At 38.5% G+C, this 14,811-nt stretch overlaps 1 protein-coding gene across 12 annotated transcripts in view; it reads right to left on the bottom strand.

Moving 5' to 3' along the window:
- Window positions 1-10,485, bottom strand: part of Emsy (EMSY transcriptional repressor, BRCA2 interacting) — an 82,373-nt gene extending 71,888 nt beyond the window's left edge. For 10 of the 12 annotated variants that reach the window (XM_058578550.1, XM_058578555.1, XM_046442013.2 and 7 more), the window contains exons 1-4: window positions 10,339-10,484; window positions 8,570-8,678; window positions 2,505-2,604; window positions 991-1,065 (exon numbers count right to left, since the gene is read on the bottom strand). In XM_058578550.1, the coding sequence (XP_058434533.1) occupies window positions 991-1,065; window positions 2,505-2,604; window positions 8,570-8,639 (245 nt within the window). In that variant the 5' untranslated portion in view covers window positions 8,640-8,678; window positions 10,339-10,484. Of the gene's footprint in view, window positions 1-990; window positions 1,066-2,504; window positions 2,605-8,569; window positions 8,679-10,338 lie in introns of all 12 variants that reach the window. The other 2 variants (XM_058578554.1, XM_058578551.1) reach the window with 1 other exon arrangement.
- Window positions 10,486-14,811: the final 4,326 nt, after the last annotated feature.

Raw genomic sequence — 14,811 nt, 5'->3', positions numbered from 1 at the left:
TCCCACTGAAGAATCTCAAAATTGCAGGATTAACACCTCAACTTTCAAACTATGCTGTTAAAAAGACAGCACCCCATTTTATGTGTTAAGTAAAATGAGGAACAGTGAAGCACAACATAAAATTAAAGGATCTTTAAGGTAAATTCAAATTCTGCCAATTGATTTAAATACAAGTTTAAGTTATCACATTATGGAAATGCACTGAATTTTTTCCTTTATTTTTATTTCATATTAAAACATAAAAATAAAGAACAAATGAATTATAGTATAACATTTTATGAAATGTTTCTATCATCTTATATTAACAATGAAAGGATCATTTTGTTCCTCTCTATTCTTTAGGAGGCACTGTCTCCATTCATATTCAATTAATGTTTGATTCCTGCTCTCAGTCCTCCACCACCCTCCACCCATCTGTCACTTCTAATGATCTAAAATTTAATATGAATTTGATATGAATCCTTTATCATTTTGTTGGTTTTTTTAAGGTAAATTAAAATATATTCATATTTTTTAAAAGCAGAACATACCTTTTACAGTCTTGTTTTCTGAATCTCAAAATATGTGAAATAATTAGAGCCAGATATCAAAGTTATAGTGCCTACTTATGAAATTACATACATATCAAATATCATTACAAAGAACCTCTAAGGGACTTTCAATTTGAGGAGGCATATTATTTTGTTATTGAACTTAGCCTTCATGTAAGTGAATCATCTGCTAAACTGAGTTGATCTTTGGTTAAACAGAGATTACCTTGTAACGGGATTTGACCTGAGTACTTCAAGCTTGCCTTCAGCTATCTACTAACAAAATGCAAAAAATATAACCAATTGAATAAACAGTTACCATTATGGTCAGGATCCCTGAGTATAGAGATATTGTTATTAAGATAAAGGACTCAGGAATCTGCTACACAATAGGAAGACTGTTTCAAAACTATGTTATACTATGTCATAAAAAATCAGGGTGGTATGACTAATGGCTTACTTATGTGCAATTGTTGTTAACCGTTCATCGTTTACTGCTCTCCGAACTTCAGCACGATGGCGTTCTGTTGAGATGCTATGAAAAAAAATAGCCATTATAGAACTCTGCCAAGCAGGCAGTTCTCTTCTATACTTTCATTAATGGTTAAACCAATATTTTGTTGCGGGCAGGAAACAAGATTGTTTTGTGAAAAGATATAGACAAGAGCCTAACATATATCTCTAAATGCTTCAAAGTCTTAGAAAAGGATTCATACTGATTCTGTGTTAACTGAAGAAAAAAAAATAGCTGTAAACTAGAAATTACAGGCAGATAAATCAGCCTGCTATCTATCAAGGCATTACTTCCAAATCTTAGAAATCTTTGGTCATGGACAAGATTAGCAGAGTTTCTGTTTATCTAAATATGCAAACAGATATTCAATGACCTCCTAATCATGATGCTGATTGCTGATTGACTGACTGCATGAAAAGAAGATTTGGGACTTAGTACAAAATCTTCTAAGATCTTTCCTAAAGCTTAAGTGTCCATAATTCATGTTTAGTGAATATAATAAAGAAATGAGAGTGGCAATATAATGCTATATGCTATGAAACTTAACACCAGGGCAATAATATTTTATTACTCATTACTTCAGCTATCATCTACATTTTTGTATGTTACCAGTGGTAAAAATGTGCTTATATTGATCCTTTGCCTGCAGTGAATACATATAAAGTTAATACTAAACAATTTTTTTAAAAGAAAAACCCATTCTATTCATAAATAATAAAATAAATACCACTCTCCCAGTTGGATTCTTTACTACTTAAAGCTAAAGGTGTACCATAGACCAAAACATTTAAACGGCTAAAAAGCAAAATTCATGAGGAAACATAAACAACAAACAATAAGACTGAGAATTTGGCTCAACAATACCCCTATATTAATGTGAAATAAGAGGACGAGCCTCTTCCATATTTTCACTTAAAAAAAAAAAAAAAAGACAAAATGGGTTTAAATGCAGAAAGCAAATTTCAGTTTAGAAAACATTTTCTAAAAACCGCTCCAGATGTTAGAATGGATCAAGACAAAAGTACCAAGGAATACCTTTCACCATAACTTTTTATTGGATTCAAGTACCACTCTAGTAAAGCAGAAGGGACAGTTTGTGTAAGATTATAGTACCACCCACTTTCATATCAGGTATCTTCCTTGCATCCCTTTCTTCCCTCCAACTCTAGATCTTATATTCATTTGCTGCCACCTTTTCTTTCCTTCACCTATGTCAAAAGTATCTTCCTTTCCCAAGAGGTCCAAAATTAAAATAGCCTGCTTTATACCCTTTCTGAGTGTATTACAAAATAAAGGGTAAGTCACACAATTTTCTGTAATGAAGCACACAAACTGAAATAGGATCTCAAAGCACTAAAAATTTGAATACCTCTGTTCTTCAACTTTAGAGTGAAAAGTAATGAACCCCCTCAAAATGAAATGTCTAGAGTCACATCACCCAAACTTTTATGATAATTTACCTAAGAACTTTTGAGAGTTCTCCAAGAAGATCTTTCTTTTCCTTGGTGAGATCCCCCTGTGCCCGAAGTGCACTGATAACTCCAGCATATGCCTCCAATTCTAGAAGAAGAAAATTATTTTATCAAGATAGGCCTTTAATATTTTAATACTATGGCTATGCATACTTAAACTTCAGAGCTAAAAGCCTAAAATCAGTTAAAAGCAACTATTTTTTAAATTCCTTTCAAAAATTGAATCTAATAAGATTAAAATGTGGCTTTTACAATTTATAGCATTTATTTCCTATTGCCTCAAATCAATCATATGTAAAATGTTTTGGTATAAAAATCTCACACATCATCACTGAAGAAACTTTAACTCATATGCTACCAACACTTGGAATAAGTTCTAGGTTATAAAATTAGGCTGATAAGTTCTTAGCATTATTGAAAGGTACCTTCATGATGTACCCTTGAAATAATTCCTTAAGCCTGACTAAGAACTTAAACTACACTCTGCCTGCCACCTGGGTAGTTTAGAATACTCTAAGTGCCTCAGAACTGAAATTCAGGAACAAAAATTCTGGTTCCAGCACTGCTGCTTACTAGGTGTGTGATCTTGGACAAATCCTTTCTCATCTCTGAACCTGTTTCTTTACCTAAAAGGAACTTTGTAGGTAACTTCCAGATCTAACATCCTCTACATCTACAAAAACTACCATCAAAATGTCTAGTTAAGTAACATGAAACATTCTTTAAAAAAAAAAAAAAAAAGTGGGGGGACCATAATGTACTGAATTATAATACCCAACAGCTTCATTTCACTCTTCACACAGAAACAACCATTATGAAATGAAACTGTCAGTCTCTAGTACTGGTTAAAATATAAAACCAAAAGTTTTCAAGTGCTCTCAATGAAACATGCCTGCCTCCCTATGTAGCCTTTGTACAGTCCTCCCACACTGACTTTAGGCTTGGCGACTTGCTCTGACCCAAGGAATATGACAAATAGGGTGCAAGCAGATGCTTGCAAAGCACTTGCACTTGAGGCTTTACTCTCTTGAAACCCAAAGATCACCAATCTGTGAAGAAGCCCAGAAAAAAGGACACATGAAGAGATGCAGTCACCTCAGCTGTACCTAGTCCCCAGCTAAGCTCAGCTGAGTAAAGCTGTACAAGAGAGCTCAGATAATGCCAGCAATTTACAGAATGGAAAGAAATAATATTTGTTGTTTTCAGCCATTAACACTATGAAACAGATGTTTGAACAAAACAGAACAAAACTGAATGCCTCATTCAGTTCATATCATTCACAATTCTGTCAAAAAGAAGCTTTATATCGAAGAGTAGCCTAATTACATTAGACAGAAATGTCAGGTCCAACTGAACTACCCTAAGCACGGCCATCCTGAATGTTCACTCTGTACTACATACTATGGACATTTACGGTTTCTCTTGAAGGACAAGGCTCTGCCACTCTGAAATAGTAAAGGAAATACTTAGTTCAAGGAAACAGACCCAGAATAGAGTACAGAAAGGCACTGAGGGTAACCAAATAAAGAATTCACTATACTCTCAATGTTTATGCCCCCATTTATAGACTATTTTATACAACAAATCAATAATGAGTTCTATTACACACATGCCAGATAAAACCATGCCCCTGAGGAGTTAACTGTAGAATACAGCTACAGTGAAACCAGTCATTAGGCAATTATGATACAGTTTACATGCAGCGTAAAGGCACAGAAGAGAAACAATCCTCTAGTTTGGAAACACAAGCTTTAATCAGAAAGAGAATTGTTTCCAAGTGGAGAGGGGAGGGTGCAAATGTGGAAAAAGAATAGAGAGGGTAGAGTAGATAGTATTTTATATTACTTCAGTTAACTTCCAAAAACATTTAGCAACTTACAATTGAGAGTTTTACACTAAGGAAAGTAAAATGATTGACTTGGATAGTCACTAATTCATTTCAAACTACTAACTGAATATTACTACTATAAGATGCCACGAGAAACACTTATAGGACCAAAAGTTCATTACTCAAAATGATTAAAACAGAACAAGGGAACTATATAAATATATAAAAACAACTATTATAAAAGTCTTATTCACACATGTACAGGAATAAAGAAGATAAAAATGGAAAAGTAGGGTTGGGGTTATGGCTCAGTGGCAGAGTGCTTACCCAGCACATATGAGGCACTGGGTTTGATCCTCAGCACCACATAAAAAATAAATAAATAAATAAAAGTCATGATGTCCATCTACAACTAAAACATATATTTTTAAAAAAATATGGAAAAGTAGTTTGTGGCCAGGCTAAGAAAAGTCTCTGATTCCTGCCTAAAAAGTTTTATTTGCTAGGGCAAAGTAATTGACTAATTGTGGAAGTAATGGCAGAAGAAAAAAAGTCAAGTTTTACCATTTGTAAAGTGTTTAGAATGGCAATGCCATAAAAAGAAATAGATCAGAGGAAGGAGGAAGTTAGAGGAAAAAGAAAAAGAAATTCCCTTTGACCTATGGAATTTATGATGATCAAGATACTATTTCAGGCCTGGGGATGTGGCTCAAGAGGTAGAGCGCTCGCCTGGCATGCGTGCGGCCCGGGTTCGATCCTCAGCACCACATACCAACAAAGATGTTGTGTCTGCCGAGAACTAAAATAAATAAATAAATAAATATTTTAAAAAATTTCTCTCTCTCTCTCTCTCTTTAAAAAAAAAAAAAAAAGATACTATTTCAAAGAAAAAAAAATATGGCAAATATTTAAGTCTCTCTCTCTCTTCCCCCCCCCATTGAGCATTGAACTCAGGGGCATTTTGCCACTAAGCTACATCTGAGTCCTTTTTTTTTTTTAAGAGAGAGACAGGATCTCACTAAATTGCTGAGGCTGACCCGCAAACCTGGATCCCTCAGTTTGAGCCTCCTGAACTTGCTAGTATTGACCACTGCATCCTGGTCAAGTCTCATTTTAAATCTAAATAAAAAGTCATACACAAAACTAGGAAGTAGTAACCTCCTACTAACAAAACTGGGACTCTGACCAGTTATCACATCTAGGCAATCCATAGCACTTCCTTCAAGAAATTCACTCACTGTGAAGAAGCCTTTCTAGCTTCCCAAATTCCTTCACGTTTGTTGACAACCATTTTCATGGGTTTTCTCAAATCTTCATATATGTTAAACTTGAATTTCTGGAATTGTTTTTAATCTTTAATTTTTTCTTTTTTTTTTTCTTTTTTTTTTAAGTTTTAAATGGACACAATACCTTTGTTTTATGTTTATGTGGTGTTGAGGGTTGAAACCAGTGCCTCACAGGTGCCAAGTAAGTGATCTACCACTGAGCTACAATCACAGCCCCTCTGGTATTATCATTATCATTACTATTATTATTATTATTATTTGTGGTGCTGGGGATTGAACCCAGGGCCCTGTGCATACAAGGCAAGCACTCTACCAACTGAGCTATATCTCCAGCCCATATGGTATTATTTTTTATGCCATTCTTTTATAGTGTTAAAAGTATAATGAAGTAATAAACAAGAACACTTCAGAAAACAAAAGATTAGTCAAACCATTTTTATAAAGCTCTCAAGCCATTCCATTTAGCCAAATCAGCTATTCAATTATACTCTAGTCCATAAAGCCTCATGTTAATGATATAGTTCAGGAGTGTTCTTAAAAATAGGACAAGGGAGAAACAGGACAGAAAGTAAAAAGCATTTACCTATCACTGGTATATTCAGTGTATCATAAAGAAATTCTCTATACCAATTTCCTGATAATTAAGTAAAATCTGTTTAGCATATAACTATTATAATTATTTTAAAAGGACAAAACTAATCTTAAAACTGTTTTAATTTTTAAATAAGGAATCTTCCCTAAACTTCCCTAAACTTTGGACCTTTGGCTAGCATTTGAAGGCAATTCAAAGGTTTATTGTTATGAAAATGAGCCAATAGGTGGGGAGGAAGTGTTTTGGCAAATCACTAAGAAGACTCACACTCCCAAAGGGTCACAGAAGATGATATTACCCTGTAGGATGGCTGTTTTCCTCCAGCAGCATTACTCACAGCTCTCACTAATTTTTTTTTAATTTGCATTTATTTTATAATGAATTTACTTCCGTACTGTACATTTTTGTTTCTTCAGTTTCTTCTGTGATACATTCTTTTTTCATGCAACCTTCTTTTCTGGTTTAGGAATAACTTGTTCCTTTTCAGTAAGGATCATCTTGATGTGATAGGGGGAGCTCATGAATGGGTTAATATGATCCTAAACTAATTTGTTCACCTGGATATACTCAAAGACCACAAAAATCTACACATAAACCCCAAAGTTCAGCATTATTCACTGTATGTTAAAGCATGTGCTTCAAAAATTCAGCATTCTTTTCCGGATACTGACCCTGTATCCAGTTCCTGTTTGCTCTGGGCAAATCTCCTAGCATTGTAATGATAGAATGGTACTCATCACATCTACAAAATGACATCTTTCAGATACTTCCTGGCTTTCAGGTATGCATACCTTAACAGTCTGGGCAGCTTCACTGGTATGCTTAAAGTGAACATGAAGATTTTAACCTCTTGATTTTGTAGGGTTTTCTTGGTCACATGAATAACTAACCATTTTCATAGATCACTTCAGCCATTTATGAGAACAACTAGGGATAAATTTAGACTTAACAGATACTGGGTTACCATTTTTATATTAAAATATGACATCTAGATTCAGGCCCCAAAACCTAGAAAACTCTAATTTAATCTACTGTCTGTTCCTCCGTAACAATTTCAGTTATGAAATAAATATGAGTCTCGCTTATAATCAGCAGATAGGAAATTATGTTAATTGCTAGCATATAGAAAACGATCTTCAAATTAGTACTAAAAGTTGAGATATAGCATAAAATTTTAAAGAGATGAATGATTGACATCTTCCAGCACACCCCCAGAAAAAATAACTCTCTTCAACTTGCTAAAATACAATACTAGGAAGTGGTTTGAAATCCTCAAAGTAGCCTGAGGGGAATAAAAAGGGCAAGAATTATTAGCAGGCAGGGCTAAAGTAGTGATGATTCTATCTGATTTAAATACAAGAATTCCCAACAAAGATTTCCTTTGAAGCAAAGATTTAGCTGCAAATAAGTGATGTTTGAAAGTAACTGCTTTAAACACGCTCAGATGTCAGGAATCATCACAGGCCCTTATCTAAGTAATTTATACCCACTGCCAACACATTTGCTTTCCTTTTTCAAGTTATTTTTCATTTATTTCATTTATTATACTAGCCTGAGACTTCAGTGATAAGTCTGCCTTAGAGTCTAAGACAGCATTTCTCAACTATGGATCTTCATCTGAATCAAAGAACACAGAAAACAATTTGGGTAACTTTTTCTCAAATTTTACCAATGATGACACATGACTAACACCATTCTAGATGCATGGGAGAAGTCAGTCCATTACATACAATAGCATTAGGACTTAATTCTCTCCCTAAATGTCAGTTGAGAAAGGTTGCTGTAAGGGAAAAGAAGCGCTAAATTGTATATTATTAATGTAAAGTGTGTTTTATTTCTGATACTAATAAAATATAAGTTAGAAAACAAGGCAAATCTTGCATTAACTGAGAATACAAAAATAGTACATAATTCACATACATGCTAAAGTGTGACTGAAAATCATATTCTCTAGGTCAAATACTGACTCCAAGACTTACTGTCAGCTTTATCTTGGGTTCCAACCTTCAATCTTTAAGATATAGGACCAAAAAAAAGAACCCCTACCTTTTAGGCTAAAGTGAGAATTATGTGCGATACTGAGTGTAATGGACCCAGAATAGTCAAACAGCTCTCAATGAGTCTTAACTACTCATATTATGATGATTCATGCACCTCCTATGTACGAATCGCCATGCTAAGCACTAGAAAAATAACAAAAAAAGTGAGGACTATACCACCAAAGGATCTGCGGTATAGCAAGAGATATTACATCCATACAAACAACCATGATCCAAATAGAAAGGAAAAACATCATAGAATGAAATAATGAAACATCATTTCATTTCATCAAAAATGAAAATCATACCCAATTTTCGAAGAATCCTTTTGCATTCATCCCTGCTGAGATCCAAAAGGGTTGGCCACACAACAGGCATTGCTGCTTCTGTTTGGTAGCCCCAAAGAGCTTGTCCTCCCTACCAGAAGTAAAAACAAAATAGCAAATTACCAAAGTACATTCCAAAGGCCACTCACCTGGAAATCCATCCATGGGTTAAGAAGTTAAAAACAGTAAGATGTCTCACAATAATGTTTTACTACCACACTTTCCAACTTCTGACAAGTGAAAAATTAAATTACCATTGAAGAGTTTACTATCACAGGAAAGACCATAAGCTTTAGAGTCAGTTCCTAGTTCCAATTTACTGGTTGTGTGATCCTGGGTAAACTGACCTCTCTGAACCTACACTTTACAAATCTATTGAAACAGAGTAAATACTACCAGTTTGTTATGAGTATTAAAGAACAGTGCATGTCAAGTTCTTTCATAGTGGCTGACATGTAATTTAAAAATAGACGCGTGTATCTGTGCAACCTTGGACATGATAGTTGACTTCCCTGAGCTTCCTCTTGAGATAAATAAGTAAGGCTCCTAGCGTGTCACTTGGGTTAATGGAACTCAATAAAGAACTCTCCTGTCAAATCTTAGCCATGAAATATTAATTTAGACCCTGTAGTCATTAAACCATTACTTGCCGAAAGTTTAGATGCCAGAAACTTATTTCCTACTGGGAATTCCCTAGTCTAGAAGACAAAAAGACACAGCGCTGGGTGTTTACACAAAACCTGCTTAGCACACTGTAGACCCGCTGTAAATATTTGCAAAACAGATAAAAAGAATGGCTGGCGGGAGAATAAAATGAATGAATGAATGAATGAATGCGCTCACTTTCTAGCCTAGAAGTAAAACACTGAACAGAAATAACTGTGTATCCCGTTCCAGGTGCTGGGGCTGCTAACTCCGACTCTACGCCCGAAGTTGAGCCCCCCTCCCCCTACTTCCCATAGTCCTCTCAGCTCAGAACCAACCCAGAGCAAGCAGAACTGGACTGCGAGCCGCAGATGGCAGGATGACATAAAGAAAAGGGGTGTGGAGGAGGAAGAAGGGGCAGAGCCAAAGGAATCCTCTCCCTCCACAAGCCTGTCCCCGCCTCCCGATAGGATCCTGAAGGCGGCCGGCGGCCGCCGGAATCGAGCACCACGTCACGGCATCCCAACGCGTCCCCGCCAGCAGAACCCACCGCCCGGCCGCAGCGCATCAGAAACCGGGCAGTGGTTGCCAGAGCCCGCTCTCGGAACACGGATCTCGTAGAATCCTCCCCCACTCAAGTGTCAAGGAGGCATGCCCGCCCCGCCCCCTCTGCAAACACGCACTCTCTCGCACCACCACAACAAGAGCAGCCCGCCCAGGCCCTGCGCCCGCGCCTCTCAGAGCCGATCCCAATGTCAAGCCCGCGAGACCCAAGTCCCTTCAGCCAGCAGCTGGTGTCAGGGGCTCCAGCCGGCATCCGCGCCGCGCTCCCTCCTCAGCGGAGAGGACAACGGAGAAAGAGTAGGCGCGCGGACAGCCAGCCAGAGCGGACTCGACGGGAGGCTGCCAGAGCTGGACCCCGGCATCCCAGCACCAGGCCTGCCGGAGCTCCCCTCAGTCCACCTCCAGGAGCCCCACGATCCCGTTAGGAAACAACGGAGGATGGGGCTGGGCGCCCCAAGCCGGGCTCCGAATGCCTGGCTCGGCACTCCTCTGCCCTGGCTGCTTGCCAGTTCTTCCTAGGACCCTGCCTAAGAGTCACCCACCTGCCCGGCCTTTCGGGGCTCATCTAAAATGCTCCTCAGCCAAGACTAGGAGACACCAGGAATTGGGTTTGTTTGCGGTGCCTCAGAAGGGGCAAGATGGCGACAAGTACCAGGGCGCAGGCGCAGCCGCGCGCTGCCGGTCGGGAGGTGTAGTTCGCCTTTCCCGCCTTTCGAAGAACGGGTACCAAAAGGCCCTCCATTCATCCTGTCCCTCTTTTCCTTCGCGTATTGAAAGGGCAGGCATCGCGTGGGCTGCTGGGAGTTGTGGTCCGAATCCAAACTCCATCCTCTTTCGCTCCCGGTTTGCCGTCGCACGCGCAAAGAAGGCTGGGATTGTAGTTCCTTTGGCTTTGGCTTCTCCCACATACCCTCCTGTCTCCGGCTTCGCGCGCCTCTCCTTCGGCTGCTGTCTTCCATCCAATCGACTGCGCTCTCTGCTACGTGTGACGCCACACGTAGCGGCCAAGATGGCGCTGGTATCTGGAGCTGAGGCTTCTTGGCGACCTTTACTCCAGCGAGGTTAGGTACATAGCTTCGTTTCTGAAGGGCGATTGAGGATTAGGATCAGATTCCTCAGCGTCGTGGGGGCAAATATCAGTGTCCTCCAGCCGCCTAGACGACCACTCGAGAAGAGATAGTCCACGCTTTACGAGAACAGTGAACATCGCAGAGATCCTGCCCCGATCTCGGGGTAACGGAGTTGCGAGTAGAGAAGGAGAACCGGAGGTTTTTCGACCGGGTTCCTGCATACGTGAAGTGGGAATGATAATGGTATCTGGCGCTATATCTGTCAAAGGAAAGAAGCAGAAGGGGTTTATTTGAGGCACTACAACGTGGTAGGTTCACCCTCAGCCTTTGGTCTTGTTTAATCACTCAACAATTTTGTAAAGGTCTTGTCACCCCATACTTTACAGATAGAAAAGCGCCCAGTATATTGTTATTCAGGGCCGTGAGATCGAAGCCAGTGCCTGGTATTTTTGAAGATTCTAGCAAATTTTGTGGTTGTCCTCCCTCTAAATTTTGCCCTTATGGTAATATAGGATGCGGTAGAAATGCTTAAGTCAAAAGGAGTTTTTATTATGGATTCTGCTATTTCCATTCCTTCTCAAAAAATAGAGTTGCGGCTGAGCAAGCAGCTGAGTGGTAGAGTGCGGGAGGTCCTCGGTTTGATTCCCCAGCTCCGCGGAGGGAAAAAAAGAAGAAAGGAAAGTAGGAAGGGTTAATACTACCCAGTGGGGATGTTGTGATACACAACTTAGATAAAAGTTTTTTTTATATATAAATTATGAACCAGTATGAATAAATGTGTGAGATCATTGGTGTTGGAGGATAGGAAGAGAAAATAAGTGACAGCATTTAAATTTCCTACCCTACCTTACCCTTCCTCTTTGATCTTCCAGTACATTTGTTTGAGGCCAGTAGCTTAAGAATTCTTGGTAAGATGGTAAATGAAATCTTAATAGAAGACTTCGTAAAATTTAACATACATTCTTGGATTTGAGCCTTGCAACATCTCAGGCAATTGTAATTAAGGTCCAATTAAGGGCTGGGGATGTGGCTCAAGCGGTAGCGCGCTAGCCTGGCATGCCTGCGGCCGTGTTGTGTCCGCCGAGAACTAAAAAATAAATATTAAAAAAAAAATCTCTCTCTCTGTCTCTCAAAAAAAAAAAAAAATCCAATTAATTAATTGGGGTTGTGGCTCAGTGGTAGAGCACTTTCCTAGCATGCATGAGTCTCTGGGTTCCATCTCTGGCACCACATAAAAATAAATAAAATGAAGGTACTGTGTCCATCTACAATTTATATATCCCCCATGCTATGAATGAAACTGGAACTCATCCAGTTTCACACAGCTAGGAATTGATAACTGGGCTGTGTAACCCCAAGTCTTTTGGAACTCCAAGTGTCCTTTCTGTACAAGGAATATCAAAATGGCAGAAATGGAAATATAAGGACTTATAAAAACAGAGCCTTACATGAGAAGCACCATTTAAGTGAATGTGGTTACCTGCATTTGCTAGGTGCCAACCATTTTTCTAAACAATTTAAAGTTAGTATGGTTACCAACCACTTCTTGAGGTAGAAACTGTTATCCCTAATTACAGTTAAGGCAACTGAGGCAGAAGAAGGAGGTTAAATAGCTTGATAAAGGTCAGACGTAGTTTTTAACGAGCTCCTAAGTGATGGTGCTGTCAACCACTACTTTCTACCTCACTCCCCTTTTTTCCTAATAATTTTTATTTATTTATTTTACTTTTTTTTGCAATCAGAAACTACTGTTTACATTTTGTCTCTAGCTGCTTCATAATATTTTCTTCTTAAAGGATCAGACTCAAACTACCCTCAAAAAACTTTCCCTACCCCTACCATTCCCTATAGGATGAAACAGGCAGTCAATCCCATGTCTGTCCCCACATCACTTACTACACACGTCATTACAAAGCGCAGAACACTAATTTATGGTCATTTGAAAATTCCTGACTATAGATAACAATTTTTTTAAGGCAAGGGGCCCACCAGATCTGTGTACTCTTGTGCCTAACACATAACTAAAATGTATCCAGGGCTTTCTCTGTTCCAGGTGCCTCATACTAGCCCCATTTTATGAATGAAGAAATTAAGCCATAGAATGTTTAAATAACTTGCCCAAGGTAACAGGCTAGTAATTAGCAAAACCATGATTTCATGTGAAGGTACTTTGGCTCCAGGAAGTGTGTGGTCAATAAAATGAGAGTCACCCTACACTTACAAAGAAGAAACTTAAGTGTTTTGTTTGTTTGTTTGTTTGTTTGTTTTGTTGGTTTTTTTTTTGGGGGTGGTGGTGGGGGGGGTGGGTGTGATGCTGGGGATTGAACCCAGGGCCTTGTGCATGCAAGGCAAGCACTCTACCAACTGAGCTATATCTCCAGGCCCCAAAACTAAGATTTAATTATCCTATTAGACACAAATAATTGTAACTACCTCTAGCCTGGGAAAATGTACAAAAGCATAATACCTGTATAAGCTTCATTCCCCTACTAACTAAGCAGCTTGGCCTTAAATTTCAAGATGCCTTCTATCTACCACTCTTTTATTGTCATGCTATATTGGTAAAGGTAGATCTCACCATTATGACAAAAGTGTCTGTGAAAGGCAAATTAGAATGGGTAAGTCCTTAGAGATTTGTTTCTACATTTTAAAAAAAGAAAAGAAAAATCAGTTATGGTCGTGGATGCCATTAATTAAGCAGCTTGGGAAGCTGAGGCAGGATGATCACAAGTTTAAGGCCAGTCTGGGCAACTTAGCAAGACTCGTCTAAAAATAAAAAAAGACTGGGAATGTGGCTCAGTGGTATAATGTCCCTGGATTCAATCCTCAGTACTGAAAAAATATAATGAGATCTGAAGAAGTCAACAGTTTAACCAAAGTCAATGGGAATTTCATGGCAGTACTGGAGCTGGACTTTGTTGACTGCTCTTCTCTATACAATATGGCCCTTAAATTCTTACTTTTAGGAAGTTTATTACCACACTGATAATAGCCAAAGTGTGTACTAAGAATGGAAATAGCAAGACAAAAGAGTAGAATATCAAATATTAGATAACATAAGTAGATCCAGGAGACAGAAAAAAATAAACTGGAGATACCTTAGAATTACATGCCCAGGTTCAAAGGATTATCAAAAACAATTCTGAACAATCTAAAATGGATCGGAAAGTAATTATCAGTTGTCTTCATTCAGCACCCTCGCCTTCCATTGAATTTTTGTAGTTTCTGCTTCCCAAATAGCAAGCTTCATTATTTTAGTGGAGTGACAGGTCCTTATCACCTATGTGGATTGGGCTTTTTACAAACCCTTTTCCTTCACAGGAACTTCAGTGTAGCCTTTGCCCAGTACGTCCACCATATTGCTACGGCTGTCAGAGTGAGCAGTCAAAAACTCATTGTATCAGTTCTCTTAAATTTTTCCATGACTCCTAATTACCAACAAAATAAAAATTATAGTGTTTTTTGCAAGCAAGCCTGTGCTAGCTGTATATCTCACCTTTTCCTAGAGCACTGCTGCCACCTCTTTACCTTGTCTAGAATCTTGCATTTTCCTTAAATTCATTGGTTCTCTTGAAGTTCTTTTGAGACTTCTTCCTGCTCTCCCACCTTCCATGTCTTGAACCAGGAATAAAAATTGACATTCTTGTAACTTCTCACTACGATATCCAAACCAATCTACATTGAGGCTTTCACCATTAAGCCATGTAATCTCCATTCCTTCACTGTTAGGGAGAAGATTTTTGACAAGTGTGCTATCATCAGCTTAAGTTGCTTCATTGTCCACTGTGACCTTAACACCAGTATAAAAGCCTTTCATTACTGCTGCTGTTCATTTCTGGGACCATATCTTGCACTTTGTTCTCCTGAACTGTTCTGAATATCAGCAGCCATGGCAGTTCATGTTCTAAACAAATCCTTCTTTTATTTCAGATTTCTTAGTCCTTT

This window comes from Marmota monax, unplaced genomic scaffold (assembly GCF_021218885.2).
Source record: "Marmota monax isolate L192 unplaced genomic scaffold, Marmota_monax_Labrador192_F-V1.1 WCK01_AAM20220418_F8-fsc00068, whole genome shotgun sequence".
In the NCBI taxonomy this organism is placed as follows: Eukaryota; Metazoa; Chordata; class Mammalia; order Rodentia; family Sciuridae; genus Marmota; species Marmota monax.
The sequence above is the reverse complement of the archived record's forward strand: the minus strand, read 5'-3'. Positions and strand labels throughout refer to the sequence as shown.